Source organism: Gossypium arboreum, chromosome 3, assembly GCF_025698485.1.
Source record: "Gossypium arboreum isolate Shixiya-1 chromosome 3, ASM2569848v2, whole genome shotgun sequence".
In the NCBI taxonomy this organism is placed as follows: domain Eukaryota; kingdom Viridiplantae; phylum Streptophyta; class Magnoliopsida; order Malvales; family Malvaceae; genus Gossypium; species Gossypium arboreum.
Genome location: NC_069072.1, coordinates 13,887,618 through 13,902,781, shown reverse-complemented (window position 1 = coordinate 13,902,781; position 15,164 = coordinate 13,887,618). Strand labels below are relative to the sequence as shown.

Here is a 15,164-nt window from a genome sequence, read left to right as displayed (position 1 = left end):
CAAGCGCACCTATCGAACAATAGTATAATTATGGTGAGTAGGGAATATCGTATCCATGAGGACGAAAAGTACTAGTAATTACTATTTTTCTATTATTTAACTGATAAATTGAAGTGATTGTTTTAAATCAAAAATTACAAATCTAATTTAACTACAAACGCAATAGAGAATGAAATGGGAAAATAAACGAAGATAACTAAAGAGAAAGACAATACCCAAGAAAGAATGTACCTAGACTTCACATATTATTCTGAATCTGAATTAAACGATTTATTCACTTGTGTCTTGATCCGTAGAAATCCCTAAATTATGTTAATATCTCTTCCGAGAGTAAGAACAACTGACTCTAGGTTGATTAATTGAAATCTCTTTCTAATTAAAACCCCAATTGTCACATTAACTCGATCAATGGATTCCCCTATTAGATTTTACTCTAATCTGATAGATTTATATCGTCCTATTTTAGGATTGCATGAAACTCCACTCAATTATACTAGATCTACTCTTAAACAGGGACTTTTGCTCCACTGAAATAAGCACATTAAATATCTTGAAAACATTAACACACAAAATAAGCATACATAATTGAGAACAAGAATCAAGTATTTATCATGTAAATCAGAAATCAAATAATAAGATTCATCATAGGTTTCATCTTCCCTAGGAATCTAAGGAATTTAGTCCATAATTTGGAATAAAAATATCACAAAATTAGGATAACAACAAGACATAAAGAAACTCAATAAAACTTCGAAGGAAATTAAATGGAGATCTTTAACCTGAAAGGAGATCCGCTTCTGAGTTGATTCCGATGGCATTCTTTGAGTCTTTTCTTCAATATTCTCTGAGTGCCCCCTCAGTGTAACACCCCTCACCCGTATCCAACATCGGGACAGGGTTCGAGGTGTTACCAGACTTAAACTCAACCAACTATATAAAACTGGGCCGTAAAATTTTGATCAATTTAAAACTTTTCATTTCACATACATTTTGTCCCTTAAACAGGCTCACGAGGCCCAAAACATGCATTAGAGACGGTTCGGGACAAAACCGAAAACTTAAGAAAAACTTGAGAAAATTTCATGCTTTAAGGCTCCACACGCCCGTGTGAGTATAGAGCACACGCCCGTGTGCTAGGGACATGCCTGTGTCCCAAACCCATGTTCAAAAACTTGGACATTTTGCCAATTTGGTCATGAACAAATTGAAGCCATAGGCCAAGGTACACGCTCATGTCCTACGGTCGTGTCCTTGACACGGCTGAGACATATGGCCGTGTCTTTTGCCCGTGTGCTTACAATCATACATATTGACTTGAAAAACTTAGGTGTAGAGGACACACGGCTGGACAACACGCCCAATTGGGGCGAATCGTGTGTCTACCTGTGTGGACAAATACAAGGCTATTTTCCAAGCCATTTTATCACCCTCACAACACAGGCACGCATACTTATACAATAGCATACAACATGGAAAAATTAGGCACTTAAACATTCCTAACATGTCATGACCATGGCAATTTCACATGCAACCAATATCATAGATTTTACCTTCATCTTTACCACATTAATGCTATAGCTATCAACATGTCATCAAACCTCATTTTCATCACTAAGCATTCATAAACAGATCCACATACCATTCATACCAAGTCATTAAAGACTCTTCATAAATAAATAGGTTTACCAACCCCATAATCAAAATAAGCCAATACATTTGGCTAAAGTAATATCACATACTCAAATATTTAAACTCCTATACATGCCATTGACTCAAAGTACTTAAAATCACTTACACCAATAGCGACAGTTTGACAGTGTGATAATATCTCCGACGAACTCCAACTCGAGCTAACCTGGCAACACTAGAGAACATGGGAAAGAAATGGGGGTAAGTTTTACGCTTAGTAAGTTCATATGAAAACAATAAGCAACTCATTAACATGTTTTTATCAATGTTCCCAACATATTCTCAAGTTCATAATAAGTTGTCTTCTTGTACAATAGTCGATAAAATATTTATATCTGGAGCTACGAAACTCCAAATTAAGTTCTGTTAATTTTCCTTGAAACTAGACCTTTCTACCATAAAATTTCTAGAATATTTTGTTTATCCAAATAGTACAATTTATTCCTCAAAGTTACCCCTGATTCACTGTCTGACAGTTCTGACCCTTCTGTACTAAAGTTCAATTATCCCATAGCACAAGACTCAAATAATGTTCTCGTCTATTTCTATTCAAAATAGACTCATTGAAGATTCTAAAAATGTAAATTATAACTCATAACGATTTTTGTATAATTTATAATGATTTTCTCAAATCAGAACAGGGGATTTCGAAGTTATTCTAACTCTGTCTCACACAACTTCAAATATCTCATTATAGGAAATTCTTTTGCTTACACGGTTTATTTTATAAGAAACTAGACTCAATAAGATTTAATCCCATATTTTATTCAACCTCTAACTTATTTTCCACTATTTTTAGTGTATTTTAAAATTTACACCACTACAGTAGCCCAAAACTGTCTAGGCTAATTTGCTCATTCACAATTATTGTTCACCAAATTAATACAACATCATATAATCTATAATGGTAAGAACACATAGCTATGCATCATAAGCATGGACCCATAATCTCAATGTCATCAAGTATCAAAGACTTATTCCAAATCATGCCATTTTCCTAGTATTCACCAATTACTATATACATCATGAACATAGACTCAACAATAAGGCCATTACAGAATCATTCTCATAAACATGACTTACTTATTTGCGTCTTTACTAAAGGTGCATTATAGACCGAATCATTTCTCACGAGTTTTGCTTAGATACCTATACTACTTCATGACATAATCATTCATTATCACAGCTTTGTTATAATCTTTGAATTTTCCGTTGAACTACTTGGAGTACTAAAGGATACTGGGGGAAATTCGTACACATAGTAAGATGCCAATGTCATATCCCAGGTATGGTCTTACATGGATTCACACATATCGATGCCAATGCCATGTCCCAGACACGGTCTTACATGGGATCTCATATTGAAACTTTATCGAATGTCATCGAGACATCGCGAATCCATTTCATAAAGAAAAATACATGTACATATTTAAACATTAGACATATAATAATAACAGCACATTGCATTGTTTTCATGCAACTTACCCCGACACCAAATTCGTAAAAGAGGCATAAACATCAATTTCTCGTTTTTCCTCGTTCTAGGCCTGAATCTCGTTTTTCATCATCTATAACATCACATTTAACTTATTAAAACAATATACTAATCAAATTAGTCCAATGACACATTTTGGCAAAATTTTTTATTTTGCCCCTATACTTTGTCATAATTACCAAATTGCCCCTAGGCTCGTAAAATGATTTTTATCACATTTTCTTACTCAATAAGCCTAGAAAAACCATTTTCATAACTATAGAAACTCACAAATTCAATTATTTCACACATTTACACTTATTTTACAACTTTACAAAATAGCCTATTTAGGTGCTTTCATGCAAATTTCTTTTATGAAAGTTGTTTACAACACTACCAAGGCTCATATTCTTCGATAAAAACTTAGAAAACAAACATATGCTTTCATGGTAAAACCTTAGACTCTTAATCATTTTGCAAAATAGTCCCCTCATTTAAAAGCTCATGCTTTAGGGGTTCAAAAAATGTAAAAATCATCAAGAAAGACATTAAAAATCACTTACTAGCATTGGAGTTTCTTTGCTGAAATTTTCCAGCTTCTAAACCCTTTCTTTTCTGCTATTTTTGATGGAGAGAAGATGAAGAAAAGATGAGATTTTTCTTTTCTTTATTTTATTCTATTTTTAGTAAATTTAGTCACCTAAAAGCCACAAATTTTGGCTTTTTTGACCATTTTGTCTCCCTTGGCCGGCCATCACACTTTCAATGGCCTAATTTCACTTTAAATACCCCCAATTTAAGATAAAAAGCAATTTAACACCTTTAGGCATCAAAACACAACTTTTACCTTTTACGCGATTTAGTCATTTTTCGAAATTGGACTAGAAATCGCTAAAATTAATATACCAAAATTTTATGCACCTTTATAAACATGCTATATCACATAAAATAACATCAAAATAATTTTCTCTGGCCTTGAAATAGTGGTTCTGAAACCACTGTTCCGACTAGGCCCAAAATCAGGCTGTTACACTCAGACCTTCTTCTAATTGATATTTATAGACTTTAGAATGCTTAGAAAGCCTAAAAATTGGGTTTTTCTGCATATTTGAGAAGCAGGGTGCGATATTGACACCGTTGGCACATGGGCGTGTGGCCAGCCCGTGTGGAAATGTCCAGGCTGTGTGGATCCATGAAACAGCTCTATTTGCTCGATTTTGGCTTGTTTTTCGATCCTTTCGCTCCCAAATACTCTCCTAAGTACAGATTCATGAATTTAATGGATTAGGAGCATCAAATTCACTAATTTACATAATAAATCATCCAAAACGCATCAAGAATGGGATTAAAAATATGTTATACTTTTATAGCTTATCAATGTAAAATTACAAAATTAACAAATAATTAACAAAAGGTGGTTGATTAATATCGATGTGATTTACCAATCTTTGAATTAGTGATCCAAATCACTTAAACTCCTAAAATGGCTCCATTTTACCTCTCGGTCTCAATTTTATCAAGTTAGACAAATTAATCCAAATTATCTCTCGATCTCACCAGTTAACCCGAGACTAATGAATTGGTGCCTAACAAGATCTCCTATTGGTTTCACTTGCCTAAATATTCCCTTAGGGTCGTCAATCTTAAGTTTCTAGGTTCATTCAAATTAGTCCAATTTATTACAATTTGATCCCTCATTCAAAAATCAACTCATCACATTTCCATCAACCAACCCCTTTAAAGTTTAGTTACTCATATGAAGAATAAAGCTAATGAACATAAAAATGAAAAGCACGGAAGCCATTAAAGAAAAGCTTAAGAAAAATACAAAAGTTCAAATTTTTATGCAAAGAAACTTAAAGGAAATATAAAGAGAAGTGTACAACATAAAAATCAAAAGTAAAAAACATAAAAGGAACAAACTTTAATAGATTTAAAGTAAAGGAAACTGAAATGCATTAAACTAAAGCTACAAATATCATTACAACCAAGGTACAGGGCCTAAAAGTGCAAATAAACCTAAGCTACAATGTTAAATAACTTAACTAACTACAAGAAGAAAGTGTAGTAAAATAAACTCTAAAACTATGAAAGAAGAAGAGAAAATAGAAACCCTAGAAAAAGTGTATGAAAACTGAAAGAAAACCTAGAGAAAACTAAAGTTAAACTAATCTAATGTGGCCTCCTTTTGTTTCAGCCAAATTTCGGTTGATATAAGCAATTATTCTAACCCAATTTTGTTGCCCAAAATACCCTTGAACGGGGCTTAAATGATTGGTGCTTCGGTTGGACAAAGACTATCCTTTGTTTCATATTTGTCCCCTTACGACGTGGATATCGTGATACCCATAAGATGAGTGTCGTGACATCGTTGATAGTCTTGAAATGGGGGGTTGGCAAAACTGGTGGATGTCACAATACCTTAGGGTGGATATCCCGACATCACTGTGTGAAGTCTCCATCCTTAGGGCTTGTTGGAGGTATCGTGATTCCAATGGTAGGATATCGCGATACCCTCTCCTTTGGTGAAGTTCTCACTCAATTTAGGCCTCTAACACATCCTTACAACACTCAATCATATGTTAGGGCCCCCAATGACACTATTGGCCAATTTGGGTCTCAAAAACAAGAAAAATGAGGCATTTACGGTTATTAACTAAAAACTTAAAAACTACGAAAAACTATAGAAAATATGCTACTTTACTCAAAAACAAGCTCCTCAAGTGTAACGGGGAAACCTAATTTGCCATATCAAATTACGGCAGATCAAAACCCGACCAAAAAAGCCACAACTTGGGTTCCAACGCAATCAACTTTAGCAAATACACTTAATTGATTTTTATTTTTATTTTTTGTCAATAAAGACTTAATTGAATAAAAATTTTCGATGAAAATTTAATTAATTTTTTATTTTTAATGAGATTTTTTTACCTTAAACTTATAATTTATAATTAATATAAATAAAGAGCAGGGTTTTTAAAAGCTAAATGCTATAATTGTTAGTTTTTTCATTCAACTTTAAAAGACAATTTAGAAAACTAATTAGGCTTGAAAAATGATTGTTTAATATTGCTTACGCGTAAAAAATTAATGTCCAAATTTGTTAATCTTTAAACTCCTACTTTGTTTCAAGAATAAAAAGTAAAAGTACTAATTAAAAAGGATTATTATCCTGTTTATTTGTTTAACTATTTTCTTACACAGATAATATAATATTATATTGTTATATCATAAGAAGATTAATGAAGCCTTCTATATTTCTGATACTCATTTTCTTATTATATGAAGTTTCCTCTCTTGGCAATATTTTCCTCTGATTTAGTTGCCATTAATTTTGAAATAATTGAAGTATGATTCTTATCAAATAAATATGCATCATAACATACGGTATTTACTGAAGGTTGCTTAATCATCTCAAGAATCATATACTAACAAGGAATTTAAGCTCATATATATATATATATATATATGAAGGGATCGGTGGAAGATGAAGATTCATGATATTATATACTAGCTTGGAGTCTAGGGCTAAACAAAGCTTCAACAGCAAAGAAAGCTGTTATAGTTTAGTAGAAATTAATACCCCAATGGCCTAACTGAAACATTATAGAAATCAATGCACCGATCCATGCACAATCTACATATAAGAACTGGGCTATATGATATATAAAGATACTCCAAATATCACTCGCTGTATATCAAAATCCATTGTTGGGCCTGCCGTTTGGTTACATTGAGAGGTGTTGATGATACTGTTGTTGGCGACGATATGCAGAAAAGGAGGTGCTGCTTGCACCCATATCTTGTTCGGGCTTATACTCTTCATCAATTTCTTCTTTTGCCACTTTCTCCATCCCAATGTATTCCACTGGCCTTTGCGATGATACGAACTGTGACTGTGGATGAGACTCGCAGTAGCCGGAAGAAGCTTGTGGTGGTACAACTGATGGAAGCTTGGAAAGAAGGGCTTCAAGACTGCTCATGGAAGGTGTTATTTTCATGGGCTGATTGAAGTGGTCGTAGAATTCAGGTGGTGGCGGTGGTGCAATTGTTGTCCCTGCTGGGAAATGCGCCCATGCTTCTGGTGTGCCATAGGAATCTACTTTGAAAGGGTAAGCAGAAGATGATGGGTGGGGCAAGAGTACTCCAGGAATGCTTTCTATGTAGCTGAATTTCTTTCTCAGTAGAACTACATAACTCAGGTCTTCAATTACCTTTGAGTAACATAAATGAGAAAGAAAATGGAGATATATATGGTGTACTGTCAGGTGCATCATGATAGCAAACCAAATTGTGTGCTGTATGAACTTTAGAGAGAGAGAGAGAGAGAGAGAGAGAGAGAACCTTGTGAACAGCTCCTAGTTGCACAACACCTTCTCTAACTGCAATCAAGGCGATGGTCTGAAAAGATGTTCAATTCAAAGCAGGTAATTAGATCTACCTTAATTCTTGAGAGTTTTATGATGTTGATATTGTGGTATACCTTTATTCCGGCCTGAAACTGTGCTTCCCATGTCCTAGGATGCTAGAGAAAACAAAGAAGATTTTGTGAGAAACAAGAGGAACCTGTAATCACCAAAGGGTGTAACTGTAAGCATGGATTGGACGGGCAAACATGTATGCTTACTGAGTCTGCAGAGTTATGCCATGCTGACAAGAAGTTGATTTCCTGCTCATTTGGTTCTTTGTATATCCACTTGTGACTGTGATCTGCAGCCACTTTTCCTATCAAACTGCCCACGTTAACAGATAAAAGGTCAGTTTACTTGAAATTAATATTACCAATTACCTAATAGCTTATTCAAATTCTTACCCTTCTCCATAGTTGTAGATTTCATGTGACATCTTAAAGAAAAGCTCTGGTTGCAGTCCTTGATACTGTTGAAACTCACTGCTGCCATGGACTGAGGAACCATGACAGTCTCCGGAGTTTATTTCAGCTGCTAAGGCAGCAAAGTTGCAGAAACCATCTTCCCAAACTAATATCCTGCAATTTGTTCACTATCAACTGTAAGTAAGTTATCAAATATGCATGGCATATTGTTTTCCATAAAGAAAAAAGAAACTGAAAACCTATACCAGTTTCTCCTGTTTCCTCTTGACCTGTCATAAGCTCCTTGACCATCCCATCTATGATAAAAGTAATGGAAAAACAATTATGTCTCAAAAAGGCATGAGAAAACCATAAATTAGTGAGAGATTATGACATTTGTGTGTTGTTTATCCATTGAATGAGTCAGATATGTTAGATCCTTTATCTTGGAAGAAAAGGAAACCTACTGCAGTACCCCTAAGGAGAAAGAAAAAGGAAAGCAGTATTAGGGTGTTTGTGTAATTTGGCTTTATGCTTAGCTTCCTTACTTGGGAGGTGGATAGTTTCTAGGTAAGATCCTCCAAAAGACTGCATAAACCCATTGAGAGTTCTCATGAATGCACAAGCTTCTTAGTGTGTGTTGAAGGAGATGAGTAACAGCTAATGGACTGAGATGTTCCTCCATCAAATTTCTTCACACTTTCTTTTAGACCCTCTCTTTCATTCTTTTCTTTTTCTTTTTTTTTTTCCCTCCTCTCTACCGATATATCTTTCCTTAAAAGAAGGGAGAAGCCAGCATCTTAACCTCCTTTATATAAGCAAACCAACATGGAAATGTCACATTTATACCTCTCTCTCTCTTTCTCTCTCTGTTACTGTATTGCATTTAATCATGCTTTAAATTTTAGCAAAATGATTTTATGAGGCCCCACGATTTGCCCTTCTCGGTTCCCAACGGTTCTCCTTTATCAATCAACCCTCCGTTTCAAAAACAGCTCTCCCGTCCTGGTTGTATTTTCTCTTTCTACCCTTATCCCAATAATGAAAATACCACTCTCAAACACAGACCAAACCTTATTCTTCTTATGCTAACATCATGAGTTTTGCCCCATTTCTGAGTATTTCTCTGAGGACCCATACACACATATCTCTCTTTCTGTTCAACCCCAATGTTTTTTTTCCTTACCTATCTGACACATCTAGGTATAACCACTCATTTCAGTCCCAGGAACAACACTTACATTTCCACCATCTCTATTTATTCACTCTCAGTGTCGAGCTACTACGATCCATTGATTTCTCCTTCTTTAGCAGACTATTTTTAAATGTTCATTTAGGTTACTTCTCTCACTTCCTCTCTCTCCCTCTCTCTCTCTCACTCTCACTCTTTTCCCCCACCCCATTCTTTATCGCCATCATTTTGGTGCATCCAAGTGTCCCTCTATATGGGGCATATCAACAACCATATATGATCACACTTATTCCTTTGCTACTACATATATGAAAGCAAGATTAAGAAGGTTTGACATAATATCAAAGATGTTCATGTATGTCTTGTGTATTTATTATATGTATTCTTGAATCTTAACTTGTATTCATGAATGAAAAGGAAGAAAGTGTGAGAGTTATAATTGATGAGATTTTAGGTTGTGATTGTGATATTTTATGATAGAAATGTCAAATTTTGCTGCCAATCTCAATCCACATATGATAAGAATACGCATGGTTGATGCATTACGCCTGCATGACTTCTCAAATTGTCAAAGGTATGGCATTACCTGCCACACTCTTATAACATGAAAGTATGTACAGATTGTAAGCATCAAAAAAATAAAGGACCCCACACTTGGAAGTGCTAGAGCACAAAAATCACATGATTCTATTCATTTCTTGACAGATTTAATAAGTGGTCTGTTTGACTAGCTTGAGAGATGGAGACATTTTGTTGTAAATCTTGATGGATGGATGGATGGATCACCTGGGAGGTTGTCAAGAAGAAGTCCTAAGGAAAGGGGTTTGATAATGTAAGTGTAATACAGGGGTGTTTAAGAATAAAACAAATAAGTTGCGGCAATTAATATGGTAAATTGATCATCAGGGGGGAGAGCTGCTTTACAAACAGTTTTGTACACTTTGACATACACGGATATTGATGCAAAGATGTATGAGAGAACCAGTGTACTTTCTACTAGTAAGATTTTCATTAGTTTTGGGTCCTTTGGGATCTATCTTTCTTTTTCTCTCTCTGGTCTGCAGCTACATGATGACTAAAAGGAGCTTTCAGTGCTTTCAATTCACCTTCCTGACACCAAGAAAGTTTTGACAGACAATTATACTCTTGTCTTTGACCGTCTGTTTATGACAAAATGAGATCATTAGCCACTGTAATCATCCTCCAATTCACCACATTAATTATCATCAACTAACCGGCATTTCTCACCCCCTTTTTTTCCTTTGATAGCGACAGGCATGCCTATCTTCATATTCATATAGTAAATACATTCAGAATCCTATTAGACTCCTCCGAACGCTAAACTGTTGGTGTTATGGTTGTTGTTTAAAGTTGTGTAGGTCGTAAATGTACGGTCCCTTTGGCAAGCTGAAAACAGCAGTGTTGGGGACAGCCTCTGATGACTTGATGTCAGCAAAAGCCCAAGTGAAACTAGCTTGGATTTTACTGATATAATAAGATGTGATTACTCTAGAAGCCATATTTATTTATCGCGATTCTTCTCCCTCTTACTTTTACACTAGTAAATATGATATTATATTTCACCTTTTTCTTTTATTGTTGAATTGTTTGTGGAATAGTATTTTGGGAAGAAGCTTAATAAGTATGGGAGACAAGAGTGGCACAAGAGTCTTGGTCAAGATAACAGGTGTTGAAGTACCCCATCCCTTTCTTCCATTGAGGAAATGGAATCTCTGCTCTCCCCATCCTTCCCAATGTCCCAATTTGCATTAAAAAAAACTATTTCAATTCTAAGAAACAACCAAAACAAGCAATAAATAATGACTGAAATTGTTTATACATATATATATGACAATGAAACACAATCCAATATTGCATACTTCAAAGCAGCCAAATATCCCTATTCTCCCACAATTCTTGCCAAGTTGGTATAGAGGGAGTCTAATTAATTTGATATTTGAATTTGGAATGTTGGATTTGTTTATCATATAATAATATTAGAGGTACAGCTTTTGAGAAACATGGCGTTATTGTTAGAAAGGGGGTTGGATGTTTGGTATCAATGCTGTCCAAAGATCTAAATTTCAGTGTTTCTTGAAGTGATGAAATATATTATCATCTAAACGGAACACTTTGTTTTCTACCTTTGTTGATCGATATAATAATAATACTCGTCAAAATATTACTATATTCATTTAATCCACATTTCCCGACATGGGGGGGTTTTGTCCAAGGAGGAGAAAACCTGCTACATCATCCCAATCAATTGTGAATGATGCATGCATCTTCTATCTTCATGCATGACATGCTTATGTGCCCACATGCATGTTATGCCATTTTTTCCTTAGTAATTAATGTGGCATTTTTTCCCTTACCCCAAAACGATATTGTTATCCCAATAATGCAATTTGCCTTAATCTGTACAGTTTCTCATTCTACACCTAGGGTTTTAATACAGTTTATTAGTCCAATCATTTTAAGCAATAAATGTCCTAGTTAAACCTCCAACCAAAACTATTGCTGAAGTGCCTAACCATATCACCACCATCATCAATACTTATTTTAAATATTTACTAACTTAGTATCATGAGTTAATAAAGTACCGATTTAATTATGAAATTATTAAAATATCTTTTATATATAAATCAAATTATATTTTTATGAGATTTTTTTATATATAATAAATCAATAAAATTTAATTATAATAAGATTTAAATTGAACCACTGTGCATGATAAACAATAATTTATAACCAAATCGTCAATTGACTTTTAAGTAAATTTTAATAAGTATATTTGTTATATAATTTTTTCACTCACATTGTGATTGTGCCATAAATATAGTTATTATTAAGCCTCTAATTAAGTTAGATCAATAGTCAATTGAAAATTTACTAAAATAAGGAAATAACATCTTAAAGTCTATCATTTTTAGGCACCAATAAAATAATGTCAAATACTCAATTTTAAAAGTTATTATACACCTAATCATATCTAATAATTTCTCTAATTAAATTAAATTACTTGTATAAAAAAGATTATTAAATTAATTTTTCTAAGGTTTTCTATTATAATTTAAATAATTTTTAGCTCTTCCTTTCTAGTTCTAATATCCATTTATTTTATATTTCTTTTAGATTTTAATCGTTCTTGAATTTTCTAATCAAATACCAAAGTTTGATAATGCAATCTATGTTACTATTTCAATTGTCAATTTTTTCTTATAGTCTTTTTGTAACAGCCCGTTTTCAGTAAAAATCAGAATAGTAGTTTCGGGACCACAAATTCAAGTCCGGAAGGAAAATTATTTTAATATTATTTCATGGCCTGCATTATGATCGAAATGTCATATAAATTGTTTTTAAAGAAATCTTATCAGTTACATGTCTAGTTAGATGGAAAGGACCAAATTGCATAAAATGCAGAAGTTGAGTTCTAGTAGCTAAAGGGATCAAATAACTATGGAATTCAAAATTGGAGGTCCTTATATGGAAAATAGACCATTAAGAGGAGTTAGTAGATAAGTATGATTATTCATCATTTGAAAATTAAATAAAGAAAAGGACTAAATTGGAAAGTAAAAATAATAAAAGATATAAATGATTAAATAATGAAAATATCATCATATTATCATCTTTCCCAAATTATTTTTACATGGAAACCTTAGTTAGAAGAGCTTGAAGGTAGCAAACTTATTTGGCTTAATTGAGTAAGTATTTTTGTCCCATTTTTAGTAATTTTTATATTTCTGAGATCATAATATCTTAATCTAACTATCTCGGGGATTAATTTGCAAAATTATAGAAGTACTAGGGTTTTTCCATGAATGAATATAGTCGAATTATGAAGTTTTATGGTAGAAAATGAAAATTTGTTGATAGATAATCAACTTTTGTAAAGGGAATTTTGATGAAATTAATATTTAGGGACTAAATTGAAAAGATGTAAAATTCATGAAAAAATTATGAATTTTATGAAATACATGGGCAGCTATTGTTATATGTAAAAAATGGCTAGGCTTGGAATAAGGATTAAATTGAATGAATTTCATTTTCCGAATATAAGGATGAAATAGTAATTAATTTAAAGTATAGGGGCAAAATGGTAATTTTCTCAAAGATGTGAATTGGATTGAATTGAATATAAATTGATGTTAAAGTTATTCATATAGATCCGAATAGATCAAATACAGAGGTAGATCGGGGAAAAGAGAAAGTAACTGATTAGTAGCTTTTGTATACACAAATATTGTCGAGGTAAGTTTGTGTAACTAAATTGAGAATTTATATGTGTTAATTGAATTGTATGTATGTGAATGTATAATTTCCATGTATATGAAATTGATCACATATATGACAATGATCATCAAGTATTAAGTCTCGTTTGAATAAATAAAATTCGATGGATACAGGGTTCCAGAATTGGTTGTGGTCCTGCATGTGTTGCAGACACACCACAGCTCGAAGAGCGTCCTATTATTCTCTCTCATGGGCTTCCCATTATATGGTTCTTATGAGCTTCCTATTAATAGCTCTTAGGAGCATCCTGATTGGTTGTGATCCTGCATGTGTTGTGGACACACCGCAGCTCTTATGAGCATCTCAATATATGGCTCTTTGGAGCTTCCCGATTAAAGGATCTTTTATGAGCTTCCCGATTAATGGATCTCCGAAGCTTCCCGATATTGGATCGCTTGAAATTTTCAATTATGGCTCTTATGAGCTTCCCGTTATACAACTCGAATGAGTTTCCCCTTACATAGCTCACATGAGCTCCCTGTTATATAGCTTGAGAGAGAGAGCTTCCCTTTTATGTTCTTGTATGAGCATTCTTGAATATGAATTTACAGATTTCAGATTTGTACACTTTGTGTGTACTACCCGTGTATCCATCGATATTTCAAATTATTCAATGGGCAAAGTTCTGACATGAGACGACATGAAATTGAAATGAACTATACTAGTATATACCCGGAATATATGGAATTGATATATGAACACAAGATATGGAAAGTTTATGAATATGAAAACTTGATATTTGATGAGCTTATACATGTTTCTTGATAATCGTGTTAAATACATGGCTAACATGTTTGATGAGAAGATGTGTATAGGCTATTGGCCAAATTACTTTGGATGTATTTTGTATGCTTACCTTAAATATAAATGAATGGTAAGTTAATTTTCCTATTATACGAACTTACTAAGCTTAAAAAGCTTGCACTATTTTATTTTCCCTGTTTTATAGTATTCGGAAGCTCGTAAAGGTTGGAAACTAGTCGGAGCAACATCACACTATCCATCGACCCATTTAAGTATATATAGAAATTTATTTTGGTTATAATGGCATGTATAGGGTAATTAAGTCAATGTTGGCTTAATATTATTTTGTTGTAAATAGCCATTAGAATGGCTTGAGTTTGATATATTTTGATATGTACATATGTCACTTAACATGTTTGTTGTGTTTAATTTGGTTGAGTAATGAATAATTTATGAATATGATAATGCATAATTTGAGATAATATTATTGGAGAAATATACATATAGGTTTATATGGTCAATTAGGTAAGATTGAATACTTGGATATATGGGATATTATGATATGTGTTAAGCTTGGTTTTGACTTGATTCAAAAGTCTTATGTTGCATTATGAATGTGTTTAAGTGTTGATGTATGTGGAAGACAAATTGAGTGAGAAATATGGCTTGGAAAATAGCATATTTTCGTCCAAACGAGCAAAGACACGGGCGTGTGTCTCAGCCTTATGTGACACACAGCCTAGCACATGGGTGTGTGATCTAGTCGTGTGTCCCCTGCATCTTTAAAATTGAGAAATGGAATGCTCAAAATTATCCACACGACCTAGCACATGGGCGTGTAGCTTGGCCATGTGACCCCTACACCTATTTAATACAAGTCAGTATGCTCACACGGTCTAGCACACGGGCATATGGCTTGGCTGTGTGACTCAAGTCAATGAGCACCCTAAATTAGA

The 15,164-nt window shown here is 33.6% G+C and overlaps 1 protein-coding gene across 1 annotated transcript; it reads right to left on the bottom strand.

Moving 5' to 3' along the window:
• Window positions 1-6,644: 6,644 nt before the first annotated feature.
• On the bottom strand, window positions 6,645-9,418 carry LOC108474548 (protein RICE SALT SENSITIVE 3-like). The gene is made up of 7 exons (XM_017776502.2): window positions 8,525-9,418; window positions 8,243-8,293; window positions 7,977-8,150; window positions 7,791-7,896; window positions 7,647-7,688; window positions 7,508-7,564; window positions 6,645-7,377 (listed from the first exon to the last, which is right to left on the bottom strand). Exons 1-7 carry the CDS (start codon window positions 8,659-8,661, stop codon window positions 6,892-6,894), a joined length of 1,053 nt encoding a protein of 350 aa, XP_017631991.1. The 5' UTR covers window positions 8,662-9,418; the 3' UTR covers window positions 6,645-6,891.
• Between the last annotated feature and the right edge of the window lie 5,746 nt (window positions 9,419-15,164).